This window comes from Struthio camelus, chromosome 6, assembly GCF_040807025.1.
Source record: "Struthio camelus isolate bStrCam1 chromosome 6, bStrCam1.hap1, whole genome shotgun sequence".
NCBI lineage: Eukaryota > Metazoa > Chordata > Aves > Struthioniformes > Struthionidae > Struthio > Struthio camelus.
Window position 1 is genome coordinate 32,550,725 of NC_090947.1, and position 15,452 is coordinate 32,566,176.

The 15,452-nt window shown below is 45.3% G+C and overlaps 1 protein-coding gene across 4 annotated transcripts in view; it reads left to right on the forward strand.

Moving 5' to 3' along the window:
* Window positions 1-15,452, forward strand: part of GLI2 (GLI family zinc finger 2) — a 312,116-nt gene that overhangs the window by 234,716 nt on the left and 61,948 nt on the right. For 3 of the 4 annotated variants that reach the window (XM_068949027.1, XM_068949025.1, XM_068949026.1), the window contains one exon: window positions 4,579-4,684. In XM_068949027.1, the coding sequence (XP_068805128.1) occupies window positions 4,579-4,684 (106 nt within the window). Of the gene's footprint in view, window positions 1-4,578; window positions 4,685-7,531; window positions 7,634-15,452 lie in introns of all 4 variants that reach the window. The other variant, XM_068949028.1, reaches the window with a different exon arrangement.

Consider the following 15,452-nt stretch of genomic DNA (forward strand, 5'->3'; position numbering starts at 1 on the left):
CCGTTGGGGGCCACTGTCTGTTTCCAGTTAGGCAGATTCCTTTAACCCCCTTCGGAGAAGGAAGGGCTTTCAAAATAGCTTTTGTCAAAGCAGACTGCGAAGTGTAACAATTCAGTGGTGTGGGGTCTGATTTCTTTAAAAGGGAGGGAAAAAAAAAAAAGAAAAGAAATCGTGTGTGCAGGCTGAAGTATTTGGAATTACTTGACCCTTCGTAATTCTCCTTTTTGGGCTCAAAAAGAGTTGCAGCTGTGGGTGATGTCAAAACGGTACCTTTGCTTGCTGTACAAACCCATACGTGCAGTATATGTTTCTCTTGAAGCACAGGCTTATCTGCGGAGATAATCAAAAGCCTGCATCATCCTCAAAAAATGCCCGTTTCTGATGCCTCCCTCCCCGATTCCTGGGATTTTCAGCAAAGGGACATCCCCTTTAAACTTGCCTTTCTGCTTCATATCTTTTCTCTTTGAAGCCAGAGGGTTGGCTGGCCTCTGAATAGAAGAGGATGAGAATATAGCAGTGGGAGGTCCATGTCTTACTAATAAACCTTGGCCAGAAAATCAGCTCTGACAAGTGGGGACAGGTAGCAGCGTCTTTTTCCTTATCAGCCCGTGCGGTGCAGCAGACACATTCCTGTAGGAGTAGCAGTTGGGTGCAAGGTGGGGCTCCCATCCGTGGGTTTCTAAGGTACCGTCATACTTTACCTCAGGAGCTGCGTGCCATAAACTTAATGAAGAGCAATATTATTTCTGTACAAAACACTGGTGTTTTTTTCTTTGTCCCTGCCCATTTGATACTGCTTTGATTTGTTCTTCAGTTTTCTCTTCCTTCCGTGAGCGCCAGAGAAAATGTTTACAGGACTTTTGCGGGCCCGGTTTTGTGCTTTTGCAGTTCAGTGCGGTGTGCCTAATGGCTAGGCCTGGCTAAGCCTTTTCCTGGGGAGAAATTTTCCCTGGGCCTGCTGCTGAAAGCTTCTTCCACCTGTGTAGAATAATCATCACTAAGGCTAATTAGGCAGGTTTGGGGTTAAATCTTCAAAGATTGCTTGGGTTTGGTAAATCCTCTGCCACTGCAAAGCAGATAATGCTAAACAAGAGATTGCCTTGATTAGATTAAAGTCGGCAAATTCATTGCCCTAATCATCATATTGCCCTTCCCGTGGCTATTCAGAAATATATCACCATGACTTACTTGAAGTAATTGAATATAATTGTCTTTTAAAATTGTATGTGTAAAACATCCATCTTTGTTAATCGCGTGTGTTGCTGTTCTGCTGCCAGCTCGCTGCTCTCTTCAGGAGGGGTGGGAACAAGAAGCAGAGCAGGGCTGACGTTTATGAATTGGTAGTTGATTGCCTATAAAACCATTCATTATTTCTGACCAAGCACCTGGAATAGAATAAAAAGGAATAGCACCAGCCATCATAGCCAGTAGGTTTGGCTGGTGCTCCAAGGAAGGGAAGCCGAAAGGAAGCCCTAAAGTGGAACGTGTCAAAGGGAAGTCACCAAAAATAATCATTTCCCTTGCCCTCGGCTGGAACGAAACACAGAGCACATGGCTGTATTGGGAAAAGACAACCGGAGAGTGAAACAGGCGCCAAACAAAAGTGAAATTGCTGACTCCTCCAAATACGTCCAAATAGGTTGAAATGCTACATGAAACGCTAAAACCAAAGCAACCATGTGAGTGGGAGGGAGGAAATGCATGGGCAAATTTTCTCCTATTAATAATCAGAGGTGTGAGGAGGGAAGGATTCTTTTCAGGCGTTGTTTTTTACGCTGACGGCTAGCTAGGAAAGGAGGCCAAGGAACAAACACTCTGTTTTAATTTTTCCTTGCTCTCCTGACTGACAGGGAAGGACTCTCTTTGCGCAAAAATTACAGATATTACCTCAGCAATCAATCACTTAGTAATTGGCAGCTACAAAGTAAGACATACCGAGCCTGGTTTTTAAGGGACCTCAGCATTTGACCTGTTGTGCTCGATGGTTTTGTCTGTACTAGTGAACAGAATTGGTCCAGGGAATGGGCCCAGGGTTAGCGTCTGGCTGCCCATACTGTTCAAACGTTACTGCGATGCCCCGCACAGTTTCAGCCTGTGTCAGCTAGCGCTTTCCTGCGATGTAGGGGTTAACGCTGCCCTGGGATCCGCTCATTGGGGGCAGGGTAGCTGCCCTGTTTTGGGAGGCTGCGAAAGTTTTCTTATAGGGGTGCAGGTTGGAGCCAGGGCCACAGAAGGATTCCTGCGCCTCTGTGTTTATTCGTATAGCATAAATACGGGGGCTGAGCACTGCAGGAGGTCTAATCTGGGGGCTCATGCTTGCGGGGATGTTTCTGTTGCCTGGCATGGGGAGGGCTGCGCAGGGACAGTTTGATTTTAGTGTAAAAATTTCATGTAAAATCCTAGTCCTTGGGTAAGTCCCATGCAGAGGAAGGATGCCCTTGGCCTGCAGAAGCTCCCTCATGCCTTTGGTGGGGGGTGAGTCCTCCTTGCCTCCCCCCCTCCTCCTCAAGACAGCTGGGGGTTGTGGCCTCAGCATGCAGCCAGGGGACAGCAGCGTCCCTGGGGGAGGCAGTGTCCCTAGGTGTCTGCCAGCCCGGCCAGTGGTTTGGGCCGAGCGTAGTTTGGGAAGGATTGAGGCTATATGGCACGCCACGGGCCAGGAGATGGGATGTGACTTTTCGGCGCTGGCTGAACTGTGCTGCGTTTCTGACCTGGAAAAACACTGGCTTCCTCTTAAAATGAAGCCTCCTTACGAGGGTCTAAATGTAACAGATCATCCCTACCCTGGGCGATTAAAGGGTGAATCTTTTTCCCGCCAAAGCAAATCCTAAAGGACGCAAGTTTATTCTCTCAGAGCTCCTTCACGGGGAGGCAAGGAGGATCAGACGGGGGAAGCAGTTAACAGGGACCCTACTGTGTCCTGGCATTAGGCGGGCTGCAAAAATGCTCCCAGTGTGTCAGGTTGCGTGCGGTGCCAGCCCTTCGCTGCAGCACGCAGAGCGAGTCTGCTGTGGAGCCTTAAATACTTTCCACCCCGACTACCTTAGCTTAACGCCTTTCAGCTGAGTTGGCAGGAGGGTTGTTTTTGTGTAGTCTCTCACCTCTCCCGGCAGCCAGGCTGACGTGCTTGTGCTGCGCTGCGCTCGGGAATTGCACGTTGCGATGGGAGTAGGAGCCTCGGATCCTCTTGCTGGTATGCTGGGAAAGAAGTGTTTGGGGGTTTTATGCAGGTTTTCCACAGTGGACCCGAAAGGAGCCCAGCCTCGCTCGACGGAGTCAGCGTAGCTCTGCTGCAGCTGGAGTCGCAGATGAGAAAGCCTGAATGTTAAGTCTTTCGTAGAAAAAGAGATTGGCGCTGCTGGAGTTTGCTTAACATCAGCGAATGACTTGGCCCAAGCCTTAACGCTTTTGGATGTTGCTTTTCCCACTTTACAGCGAGATGCTACCTGTCATGGAGGCAAGTTACAGAGAAATACTGAATGCAGACTGGGTTTTGAAATGCTCACTTAGGGGTTTGGTTTTGGTTTTAATCTTCAGTTACACAGAGAGGCCTCTGCAAGAAGCCAGAGAGGGAATAGGAAGACCTGGGACAATATTAGGCAATCTTGAATCAATAACTTCTGACTGTTTGTAAAGATAGAACAAAACCAGCCTTTTATCTTGAAAGCTGATCCCCGATACAAATCTAGAAATCAGCGTTATTATAGATGAGAAGAGCCCTATCAGAGGGCTATTGTGGTACCGTTATTGAGGCTCTGCTAATTGTATTTCTTTAGCTTCTGTAATTTTTGAACAAAAGGCCCAGGCAGCCAGGCAGAACTGCTGGGGGTAGTGTGGAGAAATAACCTGATGAATTTTCCGTCAGCTCGACTCGCTCAAGTATTCTCACTGTAACTTTTGGGGTCAATAATAAATATTAAAACCTGTAGATCTAATAAGTCAATGTAGGTGTTCTCTGCCTTTTGAGACCACTTTATCTTTCCATCAAAGATGAAATAAGCTTCTCAAATGAATAAAAAATAGGGTCTCAAGTGATTACAAGTGAGAGCAATTTGGGCTCCTTTCTCGGAACCTGGCAGTAGGCACTTTTGAGCCACTTCTGACTAGCCTACACAGTTTGCATTAGTGCCGCTCTCCCTGTAATGTTTTTAGGAAAATATTTCCAACCTGTACAGACCTTCAGGAAAGGTGTTTGCTGCCACTCCAGGCACGAGGGACGATGCAGGTCTGGATCCTGCCAGGCTCTGTTGAGTCTGATTTGCGTTGCAAGTCTAGTTTTCCTTGGTGCTTCCTATAATCTCCTCGAGTTCAAAGAGCGCTTAGCTGCTTGTCTTTGTCAAAAACCCTGTTGGAGATCTTTTATGTCGAAGATGTAGGATTTCTCCGCATGACTTTGATTATTTATTCATTCCACTTCTCTGGTGTATGATAGCGCTGATATCATGAAGACCCCTTGTCTTGCACTGCTCTTACTCTGAAATTCATGGAGATTTAGTGCCTTTGAAATTGTTTTAAAAGGAAAGGAAAAGTTTTTGAAGTCCCTTTTTTTCTTTCTTCTTCTTCTATTCCCCTCAACAGTTCCGCAGCACATTTTTCCGGCCTTCCACGCTCCTTTGCCAATTGACATGCGCCACCAGGAAGGACGATACCATTACGAACCTCACTCTATCCACGCTATTCACGGGTAAGTCTTGCATCTCCGCTCCAGTGTGTTGCTAAAATATTGGCAGGCCCCATTATGCAGAATCCAGCTGTTGGCACACGGGGGCCTGGGTCGTGGGGACTTGGCATCCTGTTTGCAGGCTGGCCATGCCACCCTCGGCGAGACAGCCGGCCGTCCCAGGCCTCGCTTTCCTCATCCGATGAAAATGCTGACCCGTCTGCCAGGAGTATAGAACAACTCCATTAAACCTGTGTAGTGCCTTATAGCAGTGGGATGATAGTACAGTGATTTTGTCATTACTCAGCTGAGATCATGGGGACAGGCACAACTTGTATTTTTTGTGCCTGTGGTGTTTCTCACTTTATAAAATATCTGGGTTGTTTCTGGTGCTGTCTTGGCAAAAACCCAGCGTGGCTTGCTCCGTTTGGAGACCTCGCAGGACTGTTCGTCCCCTCCCTCCAGTTTTGGGGGAAGGCGGAAGGCATACTATTCAGCTTGATTTCATAAGATGGCTGCTCTGACTAGCCATACGGCGTTTTCAAAATGTGATAGAGCAGCAGGTCTCAAGTGGGTGTCAAGGCAGCCGTGACACACTTGAGAGAGGGCAGAGCCCCGGGTTTAGGCGATAACCTCCTTGGGAGAGGCCACGCTCTCCGATCCCCCGTGCCTGCTGATAGTGGCCAGCAGGGAGCTGGATCTCACGCGGCAGGTTTGGGATGGGCGGGGGGGGGGGGGGGGGCTCGCAGTTAAGCTTCTAGTGAAAGACTTAACAGTTCAGTAGTCCTTGCTGCTTTGAGAAGCCATGAGGATGCTCACACTGAAGGCTAAGAGACATCCAGGCATTGTAGAAGTATTAGGCAGAGGAGAAGACAGGAGCGTGCCCGCAACCAAGGTGGCCCCGCGTTAGCTGCAGGCTGCACCTCCAGGACCAGCATAGCCGCTGGGGCGCCTCTGAAGGTGGCAGGTGCCTGTTTTTAGGGCTTTGCTGCCCAGCTGTGTGCCAAAGGGTCATGCCACTGACCATCTCCCTGAGGAGCTTTGCATGCATCAAGCATGCCAGCACAGCTACACACACAACCAGTCACTGGGCTGGGCCCTGTAAAAGGCCGTTTGCTTGACTTTTAAACCCGGCTGCTGCAGGGCAGTGGGTCCTGCGCAGCCTGCTGTGCCTCAGTGCCCGGAGAACGCATTTTTCTCCTTTGTGTTTGTCTCTTCTCAAAGTGCTATTGCTGATGAAGATGATGAGAGGGTATGATTGCCCTAGTGCATGCACCTAATTATCGACCTTCCTATTCCTAAAGGATTTAATTGCTACGTTCATAAAGAGATTTGGGTTCATCGCCTGTTGACTTTGATCAGTGCAGGAAAAAAGGAGCCAGTGGAGCTGTAAGCAGGAGGCTGTAGTGGCAAAGAGCTGTGCAGCTGAGACGGTTTCTCCTGTCCCTGAAACGCACCATCCTGGTATCTCAGCCCAACTAGGGGCAAGGAGCCGTGTGGTGGGTTTGGTGGTCCCACGGCAGCAAATCCCTTGATTCACAGCTCTCTGAAGGGCTCAGCCATCAGCCAAGGGGCAGGTCTCGGGGCAGTTGGTGCAGAGGAACCCGAAAGAGCTGGGAAGAGCAAGCAAAAGAGAACTAGGACTCATCATTTAGAAAACTCTCAATTTGCTTCCTCTGTTGTTTCCAAAACGCTCTGGAAAGCAGGACATCAGAGTCCTGCTGTGGCGTGATCATCCTACTTGGGCCAGGATTCACGTGGCTTTGAAGGGGCTGTTTGCAGAGCTATGCTTTTTCTGGGTAGGTATGAGCGGGAGGAACAAGCCCTGGGAGGCAAGTGCTGCAGATGGCAGAAGTCAAGAGATCTGTGGAGTCGCACAACTAGGAGGGCTTTATTCTGCTTCCAAAATGCTGCAGCAAAAAATGATAAGGCATTCCCCTGTATCCTACTAGAAGACAAGTTGTTCTCTTTTTGCCTGGCAGTCAGTTTGACTGGTTGTTTAAAGGGCCAGAGTAGTTCTGTCCATGCCAGAGAAAGACAGAACAGGTTGCTACCATGGGAAGCTGATATTTGTGAGGGAGCTATATAAAATCGTCCTGACCTTGCCTGCAAATACATGCAAAACTGTAGAAAAATGAAACACTGATTGATCCAACACAGTTTGGGAAAGCTGTTAATAAAATGTAGCTATAGCTAGTACAGCATATGCTAACCTCTAAAGGGGAGAATATTCAAAACAGTGATTAGAAGAGAGGCTTGGTGGTGGTCAATTGTTTAGATCAGGTTATTTTTGTACCCCTGAAAGCTGGGGAGTCCCAGGTTGCTGCCGTGGAGGATGGTTAGGTCTGTCTTTTACCCTTGTTAGTCCTTTGGAAATCACACGGTGACCCTGCTCTCCTTCACTCCTCCTGGTGAGGATCAGGTACGTTACGACTGCCCTGTAGAGTCGCAGAGTAGGGTCATCTCCAAAAAGCAACCCAGAGCTCACCAGCTGCTGACATGCTCCTGGAAATTACATCTGCTATGGGAGCTGTGGGTTTTTTTGTTTTGGGGGGTTTTTTTCATTGTTTTTATCTTGAAGGTGTCCAAGTGGTCAATAAAGTGTTAATAACCCACTGTCTTAGCAATGGCCATATTTGTCTGGCTGGGGACCAAGAGCTGCCCTACTTAAGGTTTGAGGTAGATTTAAGTTTGTTGGTAAATACCTACCACCCTTCTTTGGGATCCTTGACCTTCTCAAGAGCACCTCTCTCAAAAATGACTTCTAAGGTATTGGAGAGAAAACTTGGTCATTGGTCTTAGAAGAGGAAAGGTTATTTTCTTTGAAACTGTTGGTAAGCTCAGCCTTACTACCCGGGCGTTGTGCTGCAGGGTGCCGCAGTGGATGGTGAAGCACCGAAGCTGAGCAGCAGATCGCCTCTCGGCTGTGTTCTCTGTGCAAAGGCTTCAGTGGCGTTTCTGAACCTGTGGAAGGTACTGCGTTTCGAGAACATAGCTCAGACTGAAAAACCAAATGCAGCTTTTGTGTGTGCGTGAGTGTGTGTGGGTGCTATTGCTGTGTCCTGGGCCTTATCCTGCTATCAATTAAAAAGGGGTTTTCTTCTTTATTTCAAGAACAGCCTGCATTTTAGGGTCAAGGGAATGAAATTTCTCTCCAGCTCTCTTTTCCAAATACCCAGGGGTGCAGCACAATTACACTGGGAAAGTTTTCACTAGCTGTAGAGTTTCTCTTGACTGATTTTTTTTTTTTCCCCCTCTATCAATTTTACTTGCAAACATCTCAAGCCTCATCACCCTCCCTTTCCTCTTCTACTTTTCATTCTGCTTTCCTTTCATCTTCCCATTCTCTCCTCCAGTCTCCGTGCTGGAGATCACAACATACTGCTGATTCTCCTTGCTCATGGAGGATGTCTGACGTGAAATCATCCAGATTATGGTGGCAGGGCCAGACTAGAGCATGCTTAGTTGTTGCATGGTTCCCGTTCCATGGGCTGGGTGGACTCTGCGGATACAGTTGAGACTCTAGAAATTTGTACTCCTTCCTGGCAGTGTGAAATTCCATTCTTCTGTTTAAAGTAAATAAAAAAGCATGGACATATTTTCACTCTAGAAGAACATGGGAAATGTTTGGAAGAAAATTTGAGTCACTGAGTTTTGGCTTTATGATTAATGTGATCAGTGCTTGATAGAGAGCCCCCAATTCATCAAGACCATATTCTAGCTGTCTGTTGTCTTGCTGGTACCGAATTTATCTAATTACATGAACATTGCACAGCAAATTAAGTGTAGTTTCATTTGTTGTCAACTATGGAGTCTTATTATCTGCCTGCTCCATTATGTCAAAGGTTTGCTTCCTGATTGTGCAATGTGATATGGTTGTGCATTCCCCTTCATTGCTGCTTGTATTTGGCCTAATGAGAGCATAAGCTGTTTTATCTTCCCTGTAGGGAACTCATCTGCAAGGTTCTCCTGAGCAGGACCATCTGTGGGACTCTTTTCTTGAGAATATGGGTGGGAGCATGGAAAACTCAGAAGACTCGCGTGCCGAGACAGGGGCCTGAAAGACTTGCTGGATTTCTGCTTGCTGTTGTCTATATTGATCTCTCAGTCGTTTCCTTGTTAAGAAGCATGACAAATAGTTTTCAGGGCTTGAGTCTTTTTTCAAATCACTGAGCAACTAGTATATAGGTCCAGTCGCATAGCAGATCATATTGGTAGTGCCTTGAAATGCACTTCTGATGAATTTCTCAGGGTAAAATAGTGTTTCTGCAGTGATTAAGGCATCTCACTTTTTCATATCCCTCTGTTATTTTCACTCATTTGGTGATACACCACTCTCATTTTTGAAGTGATAGCACCATTAAGAACAACTACAGAGGCCTTGGCTTAATCATGGTGCTTGCTTGGATAGTCTGGAAAAATCAAACATCTCATTCAGATGACACTTTGAGTTCTCTGCATTGCAAACCAGTAGGAATATTATGGATTTAAAATATCAGGTTGGATTGTAATGGATGTGGGCTCACGGTCATGTGGAGAATGGAAAGAGAGAGGCAGGATTGGAGCCCAGTGAACACTGGGAAAATATGTAATGCAGGATGCAGTAAAACTTAGTACAGGATGAAATCTCATTCAGGACTGCAGAAGTAGAGCAGAATGAAGGAAATTGTATCAGTAAATGTGAAATGTATGAGACATCACTTCCCCAGAACAATATTCAATTAATGTTAAGGTTGCAAAATATAGCACTCAGAAGCTAGGAAATGACAGAAATAAATTTGCAGATTCTGACCCATTTTGTATACTGTTGCAATAATGCATTAAATTACACAGCCACGTATTGTTTTTCCCTGTGATCCCTGTCTCTTTTACAGCATAAGATGGCCCAGACTCTGTGGATGAGTAATGGTAGGTATTATATTTTTTTCCTGTATACGATTTTTATTGATCTGTTAGAATTCCACTCTGCACTGTTGGTTGTAGGCAGAACGTAGATCAATGTTACTTGGGTGAAAGTCGTCAGCCAGGTGTTTCAGCAGCTTCAAAGCTGAACCAGACAAATTCACTTCATGTGTTAGAACAGGCCCCTTTGTAACAAAGGGGATATTTCACATTTTAGTGAGCTTCTTCACAAAAAGTTTACTCCTCTGGGGCCCAGTCTCTGGCAACTCCCTTTGCTTTAAACCAAGGGGACTCTTAGTGTCAGGTTTGCAAAATCGAGTCCTTAACTGCAGAGTAAAGATCCTGGCAGAGAGAGCAGGTGATTACTGATAGCTCCCTTCCACTCCCCACTTCTAGGTGTGCTTACTTACTCTGAACTTAAAAACAATAAAAGGCACAACAAAAAAGTCCTTAGCTCAGCTCAAAAGTCCCTGCCAGTGCAAGAACCTTGAGGGCTAACCCTTGTAAACAGCATGCCTAGGCTTGACTCAGCAAGAAGCTTTTTAACAGTAGCTCCTAAACTGTGGTTAAAACCCATCAGGCATAACGCAGTGTAACAAACAAAAGCAGCCTTGTTTTTATACTGACATCCTGGTGCTGTTTCAGGATGCAGTCCTGACATTATTTATTAGAAAAATATTGTTGTTGCTTTGCTGTCCACATATAATAATAATAAAAACTGAGCGCACAGAATCACAAAGACAAATTCAGCATGAATGTGAGGGGCCATGGGTGTGAAATTCCATGGCTTTCATGAATTGTCCCAGAAGACCTGGGAGAAGGCGGAGAAGACTCCGTCTCCATGATAATATGGAGTTGCCCTTAATTTCCCTTTTGTAGGGTTTTATCTAGTTTAATCATGAATCTTCCTCCATTTCCCTGAGATCGTAATAGATTGTAGATTTTCCCTGATATTCAGCCTACGCTTTTTTTCTTTATCTGATCCTAGTACCCTCCTTGTTGAAGTTTGTTTTCTTTTCACCATGTTAAAAATTGCAGAACACCTTTTCAGGATCAGCTCCAATGCTCCTGAGCTGCCTCGGCAGAGTAATTCATAGGTGGACAAGGTGGCTGTTGAACTTTTCGTCGTAAAAGACTGTTTCAAGGGTTTACCGATTTGCCAAATTTAATGTTGAACCCAAGATTTTCCGAGTTGGATATCTTTGTTAAGCTGGTTTTCTTTTTCCTTTGTTCTGTTTTTTTGAGATTCAGCCAACAGAGGCCAACTGGGGTTAAGGGAAAATATGTTGTTTAGCCATACAAAAAATAATCATCATCATCATCTCACAACTGTGCCTTGAGAAACTCTAGTGTTTCTTGCTTTAGGGATGGAATTTGCTACTGTCGCATATGTTCTTGTTGCTGGTCCTATTTAAAACAAAAATGTATAGACTCAGTTTTGCCAGATTGAAGTCCTTTCAAAAGCTCATTTCATACACACTCGGTAGAGAGGTGATGGAGTTTGGCATATGAATTTCCCAAAGGTCCCGAGGCGCTGCCCATGCTCCAGCATGCCCTGCCCAGGCTCTGCGAGGTTCTGCCTTCAGAGGCTCTGTGTTTTCAGCAGGCTGCCTTGCAGCTGGGCTACTCTGCACCCTTGGCCCTGAGGGGCACCTCACCTACCTCCCCGATGCTCCTTTGTGCATTGTAGGGTGTGCATGAAGGACCTTCAATGAACCTCTGTTGGACACTGCTTTCATGGGGCCGCAGCTTTGATCCCCTAGGGCAGTTTAGGATAGGAACTCAGGTAACATTCGTTTCTGCAGCAAGGACACTGCCCAGTTGAGCCTCACAACATGCGCGCCAGTAAAACGTGTGTGTTTTCATATTTACTTTGCTACCAGAGTAGAAAATGTTTGGCAGGTTGTGATTGATGGTACTGTGCTGCTTTGGAGATAGAGCAAGCTCCCTCTGGAGTTAAAGCAAACAGCTGCTCAGAGAGGCCTTCTTATGTGTTTTTCAAAGTTTTACTACTTTCACCAAATAGACACATTGCTCATTTGGGAAACAGGTTTGGGGGCTCCCACATCCAATTTATTCTGTCCCCTTCTTTCCCACATGCTTCTTTATTTATTTAAGAAAATAAGAATGTGTGAGTTTGTGATGGTTTGTAGAGTCTAGTTCCCTCCTGAAGGCTCGTTTAAACCTCTCCCTAGTCTGTAATTAGCCAGAGTGTGTTGCTTTTAGGTGGCTCTTTGGTAACTTACAGGAGGTGATTTGGGGGACTATCCATACCACTCTCACTGTAAAACAAGCAGAATTAATGCTCGATGGTCACTTTATCCATCTCCAGGAGACCACAGGTGAACTACTACTGGACTGCTGCTGTCCTATTTTGGGAGCCAGAGAAATTGCTTTAACTCCATCTGACTTTAATCTCCCCATCTCTAAAATGCCATTACAATAACATTCACCCACTTAATGTCTTTGAGAGCTAAGAAAGCTGGGGCTATCTACTGATCTGTGACTCATTCTACTCCCCAGAAGGGGCTTGTGGCATGTTTTCAGGCATCAGGAAAGAAGTAGGCAGTGCTGTCTATCTGTGCAGATACTGCAAAGGTCTGCGCTTACCATCTCCTGACCTGAGGAGGAGGAACAGGCAGATCAGGTCTTCTGACACTGGGGCAAACAGAATCCAAAACACTCATCATGGCTCAAGTGTTTCTGTAGCTTTTTTAAAATCTGAATAAACCATTCTAGGGGAAGAAAAAAACCAAACCCTCTCTCTTTTGAATCTTATTAACCACGTTCAAGCATTCTACGCTATAAGAGCCATTTGCACATCTATGATGTTCCTTAAACTGAGCAGAGAGTTTCTTTGTGTGTGTTTAAAGCCCTCAGAATACTTTGAAAAACTCAAGTCTAAGTCTGGAGGGACTTCAGGTGCATAGTTTCATAGTCACTAAACCAGGCAGTAAGATGCAAGGTCCTATGGATCAGATTTAGAAGCATTTGGGTTGGATCTTCAGTTGCTATATGCTGGCGTCGTCATGCTGGAGTGAGCGGGTCTCGGTGAGCTCAGATAGAGTCGTGCCCGTTAGCACTCAGTGAAGATCTGGGCCACTGAGTTGCTCTTGTTGTGACACCACAACTTACTGAATGAAAAACTGCAGCTCTAATTTAGCCTAATCACCACAAGAAGTGTAAAAATGGCTAGGAGGTTTTAGTATTGAGAACAAAAGTCTGATCTCTGAGGTCTTTTATATAAACCTCTGGCATGTGTTCGTTTAATATGATGTCACTCTGTAATCCACCATTGCTTTTAAATGTCATTCTCAGAGCTTCATGTCAGCAAGTCTTAAGTGATAATCCCTTTGCTTACCTCACTTTATAGTAGATTAAAAGTGACTTCATGCTTCCACCTTATCCGCTGTTAAGCTTGTGCTTTGCGGAAAATTTATTTGAACTCTATTCTCCCAATGCTTTTCTAAACAGAGTGCAGGTCTTTCAGAAGTTCTCTCGATGGTATAGCCTTTTTTCCATTGCTTTCAGCATCCTATGAAAATGGATAAACGTCCAGTGGCAATCTTCTGCCTTTTTAACTCTAGTGTTAGGAATTTGTTTATGTTTCCCAAGTTTTCTCTAAGCTAAATGTGGATTACAGCCCCTCCTGGCCTTCTCTTTTTCTTAATCATAAATAAACCTCTCTGTAAATGGTGTTTCACCTCTTACTGGCTTATAGTTATGAAGACAAGAGATAGTGAAGACCTGACTATCCCACTACTGCTCCTCTATAGCGCCTTCTCTATAGTACGGGGGTGTGCAGGTTCTCCCTCTCTGGTCCTGCATCTCCTCGCTAAATTTATGCTCCATCCCATAGCAAATCCTTTCTCAGTCTAAAGAACTCTCCCTGCTGTTCACCTTCATAATCCAATCTCCTTTTTTTCCTCCCTGACTTTCACTCTTTTGCTCCTAACGCACCTCCTCATGTAATGCAGCCCTCTGGATACTTGCTGAATGTTGTCATATCCTTCCTCCCTTCAGTAATGATTTGGCCAGGCTGCAGCCTGCAACATTTCCTCAAAAATCAATCTACTCAGCCTCCTCGTTTTCATTGTGTTTCTCCAAAATCTTTCCAGTGTGTGCAGAGATAAAGGGACAAAACCCAGTCACTTTTCAGGTATTGGTTATTCTGGGTTCCCAGCTACCAGTGGCCATGGGATGCAAGTAACATAAGGTGTTGAGAGAAAACTAACAGCAGGAATGCTGACCCGTGATACTGGAAGAAAAATGCAGGACTTTTAATGTCTGTGCAGAGCGGAAATTTTAATATCTCATCCAAAAGTTCCCCCCACGCAATAAAGTGCAGAGAAGTCAATTTACCCTGGAAGGATGAAGGACTGAGTCAACTCTGCTGGGATTAGAACATGTGGTTCGAGGGATTCTAGGTATTTCAGATCTGATTCTCAGACCACCCAGATGGCTGGGGTGAAAGGAAAATAATCATAATAATTTAAAAAAAAAAAAAAGGGGGGGGGGGATCCTATTTGGCAGAACTGTGGATCTAGATGCCCTACCTGCAGCTAGTGCTGTATGCACACATCTGCACAAATCAAAGGGCAGAACTGGGTGCTGTTGCTCTGACAAATCTCAGATCTGCAGAATGCTCCTGTGGGAACACATTTGTTTAAGTGGGCTTTCTAGATCCCTGAATTTGACAGTAAGCCACGTATGTATGTTTTTCTTCTGTGTGCCAGACCATTTTGAGAATTTGTGATTTTACACAGTTTTCTGCCTTGGAGGCTTTTTGTGTCTGTTCTTTTATGTTTCACTGTTGATATTAAATAGACAACTAACAGAGCTAATGTTTAGAGCATTGCTCAAGGGTCAAATTTTTAAAAGTGTCTATACAATTTAACATCCTAAGTCCCGCTTTCAAAATGACGTTGACCCTTAGGGCTGGTTGTCGAGTGCTGGGAATGTAAAGCCACAGTAGGTTTTTCAAACATGCCAAATCCCAATTGATGTCTAGCTCCCCCAACTTTCAGTGAAACACAGGACCCAAAGGCCAGCCCTAGTAAAAGTGTTAAGCACCTGCAAATGAAGAAAATGGCTAGATTGCAGTTAAGAAACACAAATGTGTTAATGAGGTGTCTTGTACATGTTTCAGATCTAATGTACTCCACCAGGTCGTATGGCACATACCCACAACTCCCTTCACTGACCAAGCCATCTATGAAGTTGGGTTTTGATATATTGGATCACGATAGCCATAGTGAATCCAGGTGGTTATGAGCCTTTCCACCCTTCCTAAAAGTGCAGCAGTGCCTCCGTGTTTATCAGGGATGCCTCAACACTTTTTACAGGTGGAGTCTTCTCACCGCAGCGGTGCTTCTATTCAACTCATTTAGGATCTCTTACACCCTACCACACGAACGCATACCTAGGTCACTTATCAGAGCACCTGAGTGCATTTAGGCATAATCCTGTAAAGGCCTTTGGAATGTTTTCCTTCTGATCCTGTAAAAGCATGCTGGAGAAGAATTTGGAAGAATTGGTTGTCTTCCTCTTCTTGCTTCCTCATAAGGCACTTTCCTAACTTGGTTCGGGAGCTGCTGACATGGCTTCTAATTTGCAAATCGGCTGCAGGACTAGTTACCTGTTGACTGAATGCTTCATCTGAAGGCCTCTTAGGATCCCACAGGCTAACCACGCATCCCAAATTACCACTAGTAGAGGAAGGACTACCAGAGTGTGGTTAATACATTAAAAATAGGAGAGTTTCAAGCTTACAGCTGCTTTAGGGCAATGTTCTTACATGCACATTCTTGTTTGAGACTATTTGTATGAATTCTGAGATAAAACACATAATTTCTTAGGCTGTCCCTCATCCCAACTCAAGTGCGGTACA